The sequence below is a fragment of the Symsagittifera roscoffensis genome, chromosome 4 (genome assembly GCF_963678635.1).
Source record: "Symsagittifera roscoffensis chromosome 4, txSymRosc1.1, whole genome shotgun sequence".
NCBI classification, from domain to species: Eukaryota; Metazoa; Xenacoelomorpha; order Acoela; family Convolutidae; genus Symsagittifera; species Symsagittifera roscoffensis.
In genome coordinates this window covers 75,597,095-75,608,979 of record NC_087065.1, presented here as the reverse complement: position 1 = coordinate 75,608,979, position 11,885 = coordinate 75,597,095, and the positions used below count along the sequence as shown (strand labels likewise).

The following is an 11,885-nucleotide window of genomic DNA, read 5'->3' as shown; positions in this document are numbered from 1 at the left end:
GAAGATTTTAAAAGTTTATTTTAATTGAAAGTTAGCACTTGATTGTAGAACAAAATTTGAGAGTATTTGAACAATTTGTTGCATCAGCAAAATAAAATAGAGACTAGGTCTTGCCTAGAAGACGTATTTTATAAACTGCATTTACCTACCACTCTACCGGTCAAAAACATGCTGCCGCAGAGCTAAAATAGAAAATACTGCCTCTATTCTCGATTAGAATACAATTTGATTGCTCTCATTCGCAAATGAGGTTTGGTCAGTTTAGTTTCGAATGTCGCGGCGACTGCTGGAGTGTAGCGGCGTTGAGGAGCTTCGTAAGCAGATTGTCCTGATGTGTCAATTCGGATAGAATAAAACAATTGATTAGCAGACACTTTTCATGTCCAAGTCCAAATATCAAACGTCAAAAAAGCGACAAGTCGATTGTCCTTTCTAACAAATTATTTTCGTTTCTTTTCGCCTGCAGCGAAATGTCTATTAAAGTTTTTATCACATTTTTATCAGTCGGAGATTTTGTCACATTTTTTATTTTGATTTCTTTTGTCTTAAATTCATTTTTTCGAGTGACTCTTTTCAGAGCAATGTTTCTTTATTTGCGGGTTTTCAGGCGTTTTTTTTTGGCTATTGAATGAAGGCGGCGGTAACTCCTTCTTCGTCAATCGTTCGCTTCTTCGTCAATCGTCATGCTGCATCTCGCGATAGTCGTTAATAGCTCGCATGGCATAGTAGAGCTCTATCTGCATGCGAGCTTCCATAACAAGAATGCAAATATGCACCTGAAACAGCATGAACAAAACTTGGAAAACATAGCCAACTGACAGTTGGAAAAGAGTAATGAACGCAAGGAAACTGAAAAACAACTGACTTGTTTTTTCAAAAACCTTCATCTTTTGAATTTCGAAGAAAAACATAGATGGCCTTAAAGCTCTTTGAATTTGTAGAACAATTTATGACGGACGGTTTTTTTTGTTAAAATTAACCTAATTTGAGAAAACTGGATCAATAGGCAAAACTTATATTTCGCTGGGAAATCTGATTATTTTCCCTTTTCGAAATTAGCAGTCAATCACATTTTTCGTGACCTTTAACTTTTGCTGTTCAATAAAGGAGTTTGCCTTCCTTTTACCAATGGAAATGCACCGAACTTGAAACGAAATCTCAAGTCAAACCTCGAAAAATCAAAATTGAGCATGAACAAAATTGAGCGAGAACAAAGACTTTTTCCTGAAAAAAAATCAGCAAGACCTATATAAGAGTACTCACTACGTTTATTGCTCTTAAAAACATAAGGATAACGTCATATTTTACAGTTGGTTTCGAACTGCAGAATTAGTGTTTGCCTTTTATCTTCAAAAATCTTTACCATGATTTTAACACATGCTGTTTTTGACTGAACTTGGCGAGTTTTGAAAACCCAATTAGCTACTCAATAGTTCGAAGCTTAAATGAAACATGCTGCGAAATACGTGCAAAGTGAAGATATTATGCTGACATTGCCAGCAAAAAAGCAAAGATGTCAATGAATTAGAAAAACCATAAATCCAAAAAAAATTTGGATTTGAACTTCATTCCTTTACACTTAAATCTAAGTGAAAAGTACTTTTTCGTTTCAGTAAAAATTTTATAATTTTATAAACAGTATTTTTTAAGTATGCATAGTACCTTTCCGTTTCAGTAATAATTTTAATGATATTAATATTACTATTTCATTAATATAAGCATTTCAAGTATTCATTGCACCCTTTCGCTTAAGTAATATTTTCAATGTTTTAAATGATATCAATATTATACTTATCGTATTATATTATTACTACAATGAATACCATTTCTGAGTGGTCCAGTTGGTATGGGTTGCAGGAGAGAAAAAACTGTCTGGTGATGGAGTGTGGCTGCACCAGAGCCCTCTTGGCGAAGTGGATGAAGAGACGGCCAGCTTGTCTGCCGGAGAAGAAGTCGATCAGGTCATAGTTGAAGTCGTCGTAGAGAATGCCATGAGTCATGAGACACACACAGGGTATGGTTCGTCTGAAGCTCGTAGTGTTCACACTTCCACTCTGACCATACTTGCCAAACCTACGCAACACAACGAACCCATACATGAGATAGAAATGGCCATAGTTTGAAAACAAGCGATATGGTTCTTCTAGACTTCTCAAGCACGCCCTTGCACACGCATGCAAGCAAACACATATAATCGGTGGTTTTAACTTTGATTAAAAACTTAACTTGATAAAATCGAGATCATCCGATTAAATACCATAATGGCCACATTTTGTTCTAATTTTGTTCGTAATATACAAATGAAAACCACACACCAAGCCAAAACATTACAAAAACCAGCTGTTTTGGTAGAGAAAGTGAAAATAGCTGCTGAAATGAACAGTCATATGTTTAGGTTTTTTAGGGAGTCTACTCTAGCTAACTCAAGGACAATTTTACTGAAATTTACGAAAAAAAGTTATAGCATACTGGGAAAACATGTTCACATTTGCAGACCTGACTAACATGATATCAACCAAAATATGATGTCAGACCATTAAATCGCCAGGATTAAACTAATTTCGAAAATTTGGTTAACAAATTTAGACTGTACTTAATAAAACCGCAAAATTAGCTCAACTATTTGCTCTGTAACTCCTAATCTGACACTAAATCTGTTTAACTATTTCATGAAAACTGTTTGATCTTATCGGCTAATGTCGACTAAAGTGCTTTCAACTTTTGAGAAAATTCTAGAACTTCTCAGAGTTCAACAAAAATTGCCATCCAAACATAGCCAACAGACAGTTGGAAAATGAACTCGATAAATCCGAGACAAAAATTTTAAAGAACAATGAAGCCCCTTAAGTTCTTTCGAAAATTTTTGAAGCTTTTTTGATTGGTATTTTTTTTGATAACGACAAAGAATATTCAGAATACTGAATTATTAGGTAAATTTTTCAGTCCGAATAAATCCAAGAAATAAAATCCACTTACGAAAGTACAAATCAAAAGAATTTTCCAGCTTTTTCAAAGAAATTTTCATTGAGAAAACACGAATAAAACACAGAGCCGAAGCCGAGCTTCGCATCACTTGCGAAACAATACAAACATAAAAAAGCTTAAGAAGTCGAGAAAAAAACTGAGAAATGTTCTTATGTCTCGATGAGTTAGCATCTTAAAATAGCAACGCAACAAAACTTCCGAAGCGGAAACAAAGGCGAAAATCTTTGAGCAGACATCAGTTGAGCCGAAAAAAAACAGATTTTCTAAACAAGTTTTACGCCTCTGAAACTACAAAGCATAACACTTGCAACTATAATTAAAGTTTTCTAGATAAAAAAATCCGTGATGCGGCAAATAAGCCGAAAAAGTTGGAAAGACCACATGAAGTCCGACAACTCAACTTTTACCTGAAAGAAAAATTAAAATTCATGAGCAAAAAACCTGTCGGGACTCAAACCCCAGACCTTAGGGTGCAAAGGCGACTTCGTTATCTTAAGCCCAAGGGAAATGAGCCTGGAAGGGAAATGAGATTAAGAGAAAGACCTCGGATTCAAATCCTGACCTCCACGCGTCTTAGCCACTAGGCCTTACCTTACACTCCCATTACGCAAAATCTATCCTTCGATATCTGTACAACTGCAGCAGTACTGTACTCGGGGTTAAAAATAAAACGAATAATACTGTAATGGCAAAAAACGGGCAATACTGTACTGTTATTGTAGTGTACTGACTTGTTGTAAGTGAGGCTGAATGCAGTTTTGCTCCTCTGTTCGGCCTGGCGTCGCAGAGTGGCAGTGCTGCTGTTCCTGTTGTCTCCTCCCCGCTGCTCCAGCAAAAAGTCCAAGCTGCTCACCACTCTGCTCACACTCTCCTCATTCGTTTCCGTCCACTCATCCTCTTCCCCTCCCCCTCCCTCTGTTCCAGTTGCACTGCTGACACCAAAGTCCACGTGACCCATCTCAACCCCTAGGTACTTCCTGAAAAAAAACACGCATACAAGTTAAACTACCATCAACATGCCATTTTAATGGTTATTTCGTATTCTAAAGCCAGCGTTGACTTTTAAATCTAAAACGTTTAATTTTTCGATCTAAACACGAGGCTCAAATTAATGAAACCACCAATTTATGCTACCCATGGCTGACGATTCGTCAGATCATTAATAACACATTTATTATCTCCCCAAATGAGAATGCAAGCAGATTAAACGATTTGAGAATAAACGCGATGTGAAAGTGAAGTCTTCTCCCTCCACCACGTAATTTAGGAAATTGTGAAAAAAAAAAACGATGTCCGCAATGGTGTGTCCTCCATACCTGAAGTTCAGACAGCATTCAGATCCATCTAATTCAAACATTCTTAATCTTAAATACTTATAATATTCTCTCCGCTGAAACCGATACAAGTGAAATACTTTTTTAGACTTGGACATAAAATAAAAAATTCTTAGACATTACAAGTCTAAAGGCCATATCAGTTATTTTTACTATCTAAGTTCTAAGTTTTCGTTTAGATCCTGCAATCACTTCAAAAAAAAACAAAAATCGCCGCAAGAGTTTTTTGAAAATATGATCTGAACATTCTATGCCACTTGAATAGTAACCGGCTATCCTTGTTGTTCCGACCATTGAAAATGGGGAGAAACTTTTTATTCCGGTGTATTAGTTTTTTAAAAAAATTTTTTCAACTTTGTTTCCCACGGAAAATCAGTTAACACAAATAATCTGCGGAATGGGTGGAGTGATATATCATATTAAAACCATGAGTCGTGATTCGAACAGCATATAAAGTTTTTGGAAATTTTTAACGCCATTTTGGGAATCACAAACTTCAGAAATTAAAAATCACAATTTTTCTTACAATTTACAGTTTTTTTACAATTTTTTCTTCATTTTTTTTAGTTAACTTTTCTTTAAAAAGTATTTTCCAATGTGCCAATATTACTATGACTGTCAAATTTGCCTAAGTTTTATTTTTCCCTTCGGATCTTTTTTCACATCACGCAGAAAAAAAACCTCACTAATTTGAATAAACTTTTTTGTAATTTTTTAAGACTATCGTCGGAACATTCCATTCTGTGCTGCTTCTTGCATAGTAACCGACTATCCTTGTTTTGTTTTTTTTCCACGCCAAACCATTAGATTTTTTTGTTTTTCGATTATTTTTTTTAGAGACCCTTGTCATATAGGCGTATTCTGCTCTTACTATCGAATATACTTAAGTTTTAGGCTTTTGTTCAGATCCGCTCATTGGCGAATGAACAAAAAACAACTTGCTAAAATATGTTTCTTTTTTGTGGTCAAAACTTCTGTGCTACTTGCACATGAAACCGGCTATACTTGTTCTCATTGTCATTTGTTTATAACTTAATCAATTTACAAAAAATGCAAGTTATAAATGTTCATGTTTTGAAGTGCGCAACACAAGTCTTGTTCCCACCTGTTCTGCTGTGATATCTGGGCACTCTTCAGACTAGCCGAGCTGATCTTGAGGATAGCATCTCCATTGCTACTCCCACTCCCACTACCACCACTAGCGCTCACTGATACTGTATCTATTCGACCATTAAGGCCACCGTCAGATCCCAACGAAGCGCCAACCTGAACAACGCCAAAAAAATATAATTTTTAGTTAGTACTCAGAAAACTTACAAATTCCAAACCACTCCTTACTAATTCGCAATTTTTGATCCATCCTAGCCAACGGCAACTGCTCGCTCCTAGACCCGCCAGGTACTATTTTGCGCCAGTTATCCCGTTTGGTACAATTTAACTATTTTTTAAAAACTTTTTTAGAGAGGCCAATATTTTCTCATTTTAAGTGGATTGTTCGGTCGATCAACTTAGTCGATTAAAAAGGCGCAAATTTTTTGATAACCTCTCCTCGCAGGCATCCTTGATCACAGCTATTGCCATGATATTTAGTGCCTGTTATCAAAACACAAACATACTTTCTCTAAAGACGCGTCTCGACTGGGGCCATGCGACTGCTGTGTCACAGAGTCTTTTTCTCCTCCTCCTCCAAGGGAACATGAGTTGTTTGAGTCATTGCGGTTATGGCGTCCTTGTTGGCCAGCAGAGTCAGTTCTACTCAGATGTCTCACTATGCTCTGGTAGGAGTGAGAATGAGCTGAGTCAGAATGCAAAGACGAGTAGTCACTCTTATGAGGGATGGTCTGCAACTGCTCTATGAAATCTGCACCCTCTTCCTTGTCCGCCTAAACATCAGCAGTCCAGAAAAACAATTCAAAGAAAAAATATATGCCCTTAAAGCACTTCGAATTTCAAAAACTAATTATGACTGACACTTTTTTGATCAAATTAACCCAATTTGAGAAAACTGGATCAAAAGGAAAATTTTCTATTCCACTGGGAATTCTAAAAACTAAAATCCACTTTTGAAACTAGAAGTCGAGCACGTTTATCACGCAGTTAACAATTTTGTCTCCTATAATGGAGTTTGCCTTCGTTTTAACAAAAGAAATGAACTCAACTTAAAAAGAAAACAAAAGTCAAACCACGAAACATCAAATTTGAGCATGGAAAAATTTTTGGGACTTTTTGCTGAAGAAAAACACCAAGACCTAATTAAGTGTCTTCACTAGGTTCACTGACACAAAACCAAAATAAAACATACAGCAAACAATTTTCAAAAAAAACCAAAAACTCTTTCCAAAAATTGAAATTTTGTAACCAGTATAGTTCGTAAAGTAATACCTGTCTATCGTCTCATAATAGCACTTCAGAACCAAAGTCAGAAACAAATGACCCTCAGATGGCAAATTAAACATAGTCAACAGACAGTTGGAAAAAGTCAATGACCACAAGTCAACAGAAAAAAAATACTGACTAGTTTTTAAAATCTTAACTTTCGAATTTCCAAGAAAAAATATATGGCCTTAAAGCTCTTTGAATTTCTAGAACAATTTATGATTGACACTTATCTATCAAAATTTACACAATCAGAAAACTGCATAAATAGTTTTAAAAAATGTTCCGCTCGGAAATCTGATCATTCAATTCCGTTTTCGAATTAGAAGTCGGTAACCTTTATACTTTTTCGTGACCTTTACCCATTGGCTGATCGATAGTGGAAATTGCCTCCCCTTTAACAAAGTAAATGAACTGAACTTTAAAAAAAATCAAAAGTCAAACTTTTGATTTTGTCTGGGATTAATATTTCATTTTGAATAATTTTATCTGGTATGATTTAATCTGGGATGATTTTGAATGTCTGCCGATTGATCTAAAATATGTAAATCTAAAATACGAAAAGATTGATCTAAAATACGAAAAAGTCTAAAATAGTAAATACTCTTCTGAGTTATGTTTTACGTACTGTACTCATAGAGTAATTTCAGATAAGGTACACCGTCTGTTCGTCACGCTATCTTTTTTTCGGCCGGATAGGTTCGTGCACCTTCTTAATCTAATGACAATCTTAATCTTACTCTTATATCTCCTAGTCTCAATAGATCTAGTGTATACTGGTCTTTGCGAGTTAGTTCTTGGAGTTTATACAGAAGGAGAACAACTGTAGTCTAAGATTTATTCAAATTGTTCTGGTGCTGAAACTACAAGTAGTTTCAGCACTTACAAATAAGTGTCTATGTTAGCATGCTAGTTTAGAACTGGTTCCACTTCTTTAGACTATTGGAAAATAGGTCGACTCTTATTTCAAACAATTTGAACTTCCAGCTGTTTCGTAAAAAAACAGCACGCTCACTAACTCGCGCGTGTGTAACTATACAAGTTTGAGCAAATCTGATTCAATTATTTTTTGCTTACTCAACTAAAATCCACTTTAAAAACTTAAACAAAATCCAGTTTGCCTTTTGTTTATCGAAACGTAATTTGCCTTACATTTGGCAAATGAATTTAAAGAGGTTCCACGGCAATCTGAAATTAAACCACTTAAATATAAAGTAAGCGCGAACAAATATTTCGACTTTCCCGAAACAAAACGTGCAAATTAAATAAGTAAAAAGTTCATCAAATCGTAACTTTTTTAAACCACATAATGCTTCCGTTAAACTTAAAGCAGGTATTTTGTTTAATTTCTTCCAAACAAACCAAGTATATTAGATTAGCTTACAAAAAAGTGTGCCGGAGTTGCCCTCCCGCTGACCGGGGTGACCCCACCACTGCTGCTGGGCGAACTTGGACCTGCGAAATTCGACTGCACTGCGAGAGAGTTGCTGCTTGAACAAGTATTACTTGGACTACTCAAACCCCCACTAACGTTCTCGCCCACTCCGTTCTCTCTATTGACACTTGAAGACTGCGAAGCGCCAACTCCAATCACTTCATTTGACCTTAAAAACACCATATTCATGTAAACTGCAAAAACCTAAGCAGTTCATATCTGCAACAGCTTTTGAATATTTGCAAGTTCTGTCGATAGCTTGTAAAAATATATCAATTCAGTTTTTTTTTTCAAATTTAAATGATTTCTGATTGTTTATGAATGACAACTTGACTTGAGCTACATTTTGAATGTAAATTTTACATAGAGGCGAAGCTTCGCTTGGCAAACACTAGCGAGAACACGACAGAAAGCAGCTTTATAAAGCGCAATAAGAAAAAGCACAAATAAGCCTCGAATTAGCAAAAATTCGGCTACGTCTGAGATTCTATCGGCGACCTTGAGATTAAGAGTCACACACTAACCACTCAGCCACGGAAGCTTAGTAGATAGAAGATTAAACACTAGCCACAAATAAAGCAGAGAACAGATGCTAGTGTAAAAATAAAACCCAGTCAAAGTTCTCAGTAGATGAACATTAACAAGAGTTCATGTCCAATGCCTCTTTTATTGCTTCACAAATCACAGCAGATATCTACGACCAAACATATTGCTAAATTTACAATTTAAAAATTACATTCGGAGTCTTATCTTGGGAGCTTCCAGTTTTTTAAAAGTTTATTACTAGACGAGCTACTAAAAATTTATTGAAGATCCCAGTCTTTCGTATTAAATTGGAAATATTATCCATTCGGTACAGAGCTACCAAGCTCTTCAAAAATCTGCATTAAAATGGTTTGCTTGCTATCCTAAAATTTTTTGAAAAAAATCAAAAAACAAAAAACAATATTTTCCAATTTATGCAAAACGTTCGGAATATTTAGCTTCTCAGTAATAATGAAATAATAGTTGATTTCATTTAATTCTAACAGATCATAGCTGAGAGGTAAACATCCTAGACTCTCAGCCCGGGAGCATGAGCTCGATTCCCGGTGCTTACCCGCTACTTTATAGATACTAAGCGATTACTTATACATTACTTAATAGATACTAAGCGAATAGTTTTGATTGTCTTTGTTCATAAAGGCATGTTTGTCTTGTGGTAACAAGCGTGACTGTCCTCCCTTTAGATATGTTTCGATCCCAGTAGTGACCAATTATTCTCGCATAGCCAAAATATTTTACTATAATAATTTTAAACAGATGTGAAGCTCCGCTTTGCAAGAACTAGCGAGAAAAGGACAAAAAACAGCTCTTTAAAGTGAAATAAGTTTGAATGCTAGCATCGCAAAAGTTACTATGTTGGAACACTACTGTTTTCTGACAGTAAATATGCCTTCAACCGATCTTAAATTATTTAAGTGCTGGTTTTCAGTTATAAATAAGTTTTTAAAAAAAAAGAAATAAGCCTCAACTTAGGTTGGGAAAAAAAAGTTGCTGCGTAGTATTACACTACGATCCACTTGTGTAAATAATGACGACTCCATCTGTCTACCTTGCATGACTGCTGTTCTGTGCTGTTTGCGTGGAGGTGGCAGCGGAGGTATTTGAGGCTTTGAAGTAGTCGTGGTTGGGAGGAGGCATGACTCCTGTGGCAAGGATGAATCCGCTGAGAGAGTGGAAGTGTGCGAGGATGATGACTGCCTGGACCAGTTTGTCCTGAGGCCACTGTCTCGAACCCCCACTTCCCTCCACCACTTCCTGATACACACAACGCAGCCTATCTTTAATTTTTCTCAGGTATTAGGCATAGCTTCACACCACATGCGATGCAAATATTTATAATAAAAAAAAAACATCATTGTAATGCAGAAAAAAGCAAAACAACAACGGTTATTTCGATAAAAAAAAACAGCAGACGCATATTTCCTTTATCGTCGTCAAAAATAATGAACTGGAAACCAATACATATGAGAAAAACTATAGAGGCATATTTACATTCCTTTTCATCAAAAATAATAAACAGACCAGCTTATGAGAGAGCATAATCAAGAAAAAATTGCGAACATAAACACAACAATAAAAAGGATCACCGGTTGTTGTACAAATAGTACGAATATTCCGACAATTATACAAAACTTCGAGTTTCTTTTTTCGAATTGTATTGACTACGACTGTCGAATATACCTAATTCCTGTTTTTCCATTCAGATCACACTACACAGAAAAAAAAAACGAAACTAATTTGAAAACACAGCCAGTCGAAGATTGGAAAAGAGTAATGAACGCAACATTAAACATAAAAAAACTCTTTCTCAATTTTCGAATTTCAAAGAAAAAAATAGACGCAACTTAAGCTCTATAAAGTTTTAGAACAATTTATGATTTGCGCATTTTTGATAGCATGAACCCAACTAGGGAAAACTGGATCAATAGATAATTTCAAGTTCGCATTTAGAGAGTGCTATTTACGTCACTTTCAGCAGATGAATTTCAATTGAACTCAAAAAGTGCATATTTAATTAAGTGCGTTCATAAATGCATCAAATGCATCAATATGTATGAATGCACATCTGTAGTTATTAGAAACTTTTAAGACTTTTCCTGAAAAACAAAAAAAATCAGCAAGACCTATAAAAGGGTCTTCACTACGTTCATTACTCTTTAAAATTGTGTTTTTTAAGACTATTTCGGAAGATTCAGTGCTATGTGCTGTGGAAGATTTATGTTTTAAAATAAACTGGCTTCCTTGTTTATTAAAAAAAAAAAATTGAAAGCGCTCAAAGGAACTTCGAAACTGATTTTTGTAACCGGAATAAAACCAAATTTCACGGTCTTACTCGAGTTATAAGAATTAGACACAAAGGCGAAGCTGCAATTTCGCAGAATCAGGAGCTTCAAAACGCACAAACACAAAACTTTTGCATGTAATAATTTGGGATGTAATAAACTAAAGGCAACAATACTGACTTTGCAAGTGACAAATTAAAATGTATTACACCAATATGCGTAAAAATGATATATTTCAAAAATGTCGTGAAATACGAGTTAGAAAATTTCTAAATTAACTTTTTTCGGTTCAATTGATGAATTAAAAAAAGCATCAACTGTACTAATTTATTGCTAATCAAATGTCAAAGCCCATGGTATTATAATTCATAAGCACCACGAATAGTAGCACTTTTATTTGCGACTTACGTTGGAAAAAAGTTATACATAACCTAGTTAGTCCGTATGTCAATTTTCATAGCAATCGAACAATAAGAACAAAATTTTGCAGGGGGGATGGGCAAAGAAAAAGAGCCAAATTTCAAACCGGTTTTTCTCGACACAGGGAAAAGTTTCGAATGACGTTCGAATCAATGCTGAAATGGATTTGATATGATATACCACTCGACCTATTCCGATGATTATTTGTGGTAGCTGATTTTGCGTGGGAAAAAAATTAAAACACACCCGAATACAAATTTCCTCCCCATTTTCAATGGTGGGCACAAAAAACCAAGCGAAGCAAATATTATCTGACCTTGGCAAATGCTTGATCTGAATTCCAGCAGGCATTTGGAAATGAATACGAAATATGTCCTAAAGCTGACTGCTGCCGTGATCACGCCACTTTGTAACAATTTAAAAAATCACCGATTCTAGTAAACTTTTACCATAATAAAGCGGAAAAACTCATTCGATGCCTTCGAATATGACATCTACGAATTACGA

The 11,885-nt window shown here is 35.4% G+C and overlaps 1 protein-coding gene across 1 annotated transcript in view; it reads right to left on the bottom strand.

Annotated features, from left to right (window-relative positions):
• LOC134843531 (uncharacterized) overlaps positions 1-11,885 on the bottom strand; it is a 52,002-nt gene continuing 40,117 nt past the window's right edge. Inside the window, exons 9-15 of the mRNA XM_063859637.1 lie at positions 9,725-9,930; positions 8,080-8,299; positions 5,936-6,202; positions 5,425-5,585; positions 3,717-3,962; positions 1,824-2,073; positions 1-776 (exon numbers count right to left, since the gene is read on the bottom strand). Coding sequence (XP_063715707.1) covers positions 675-776; positions 1,824-2,073; positions 3,717-3,962; positions 5,425-5,585; positions 5,936-6,202; positions 8,080-8,299; positions 9,725-9,930 — 1,452 coding nt within the window. The 3' untranslated portion in view covers positions 1-674. The remainder of the gene's footprint in view (positions 777-1,823; positions 2,074-3,716; positions 3,963-5,424; positions 5,586-5,935; positions 6,203-8,079; positions 8,300-9,724; positions 9,931-11,885) is intronic.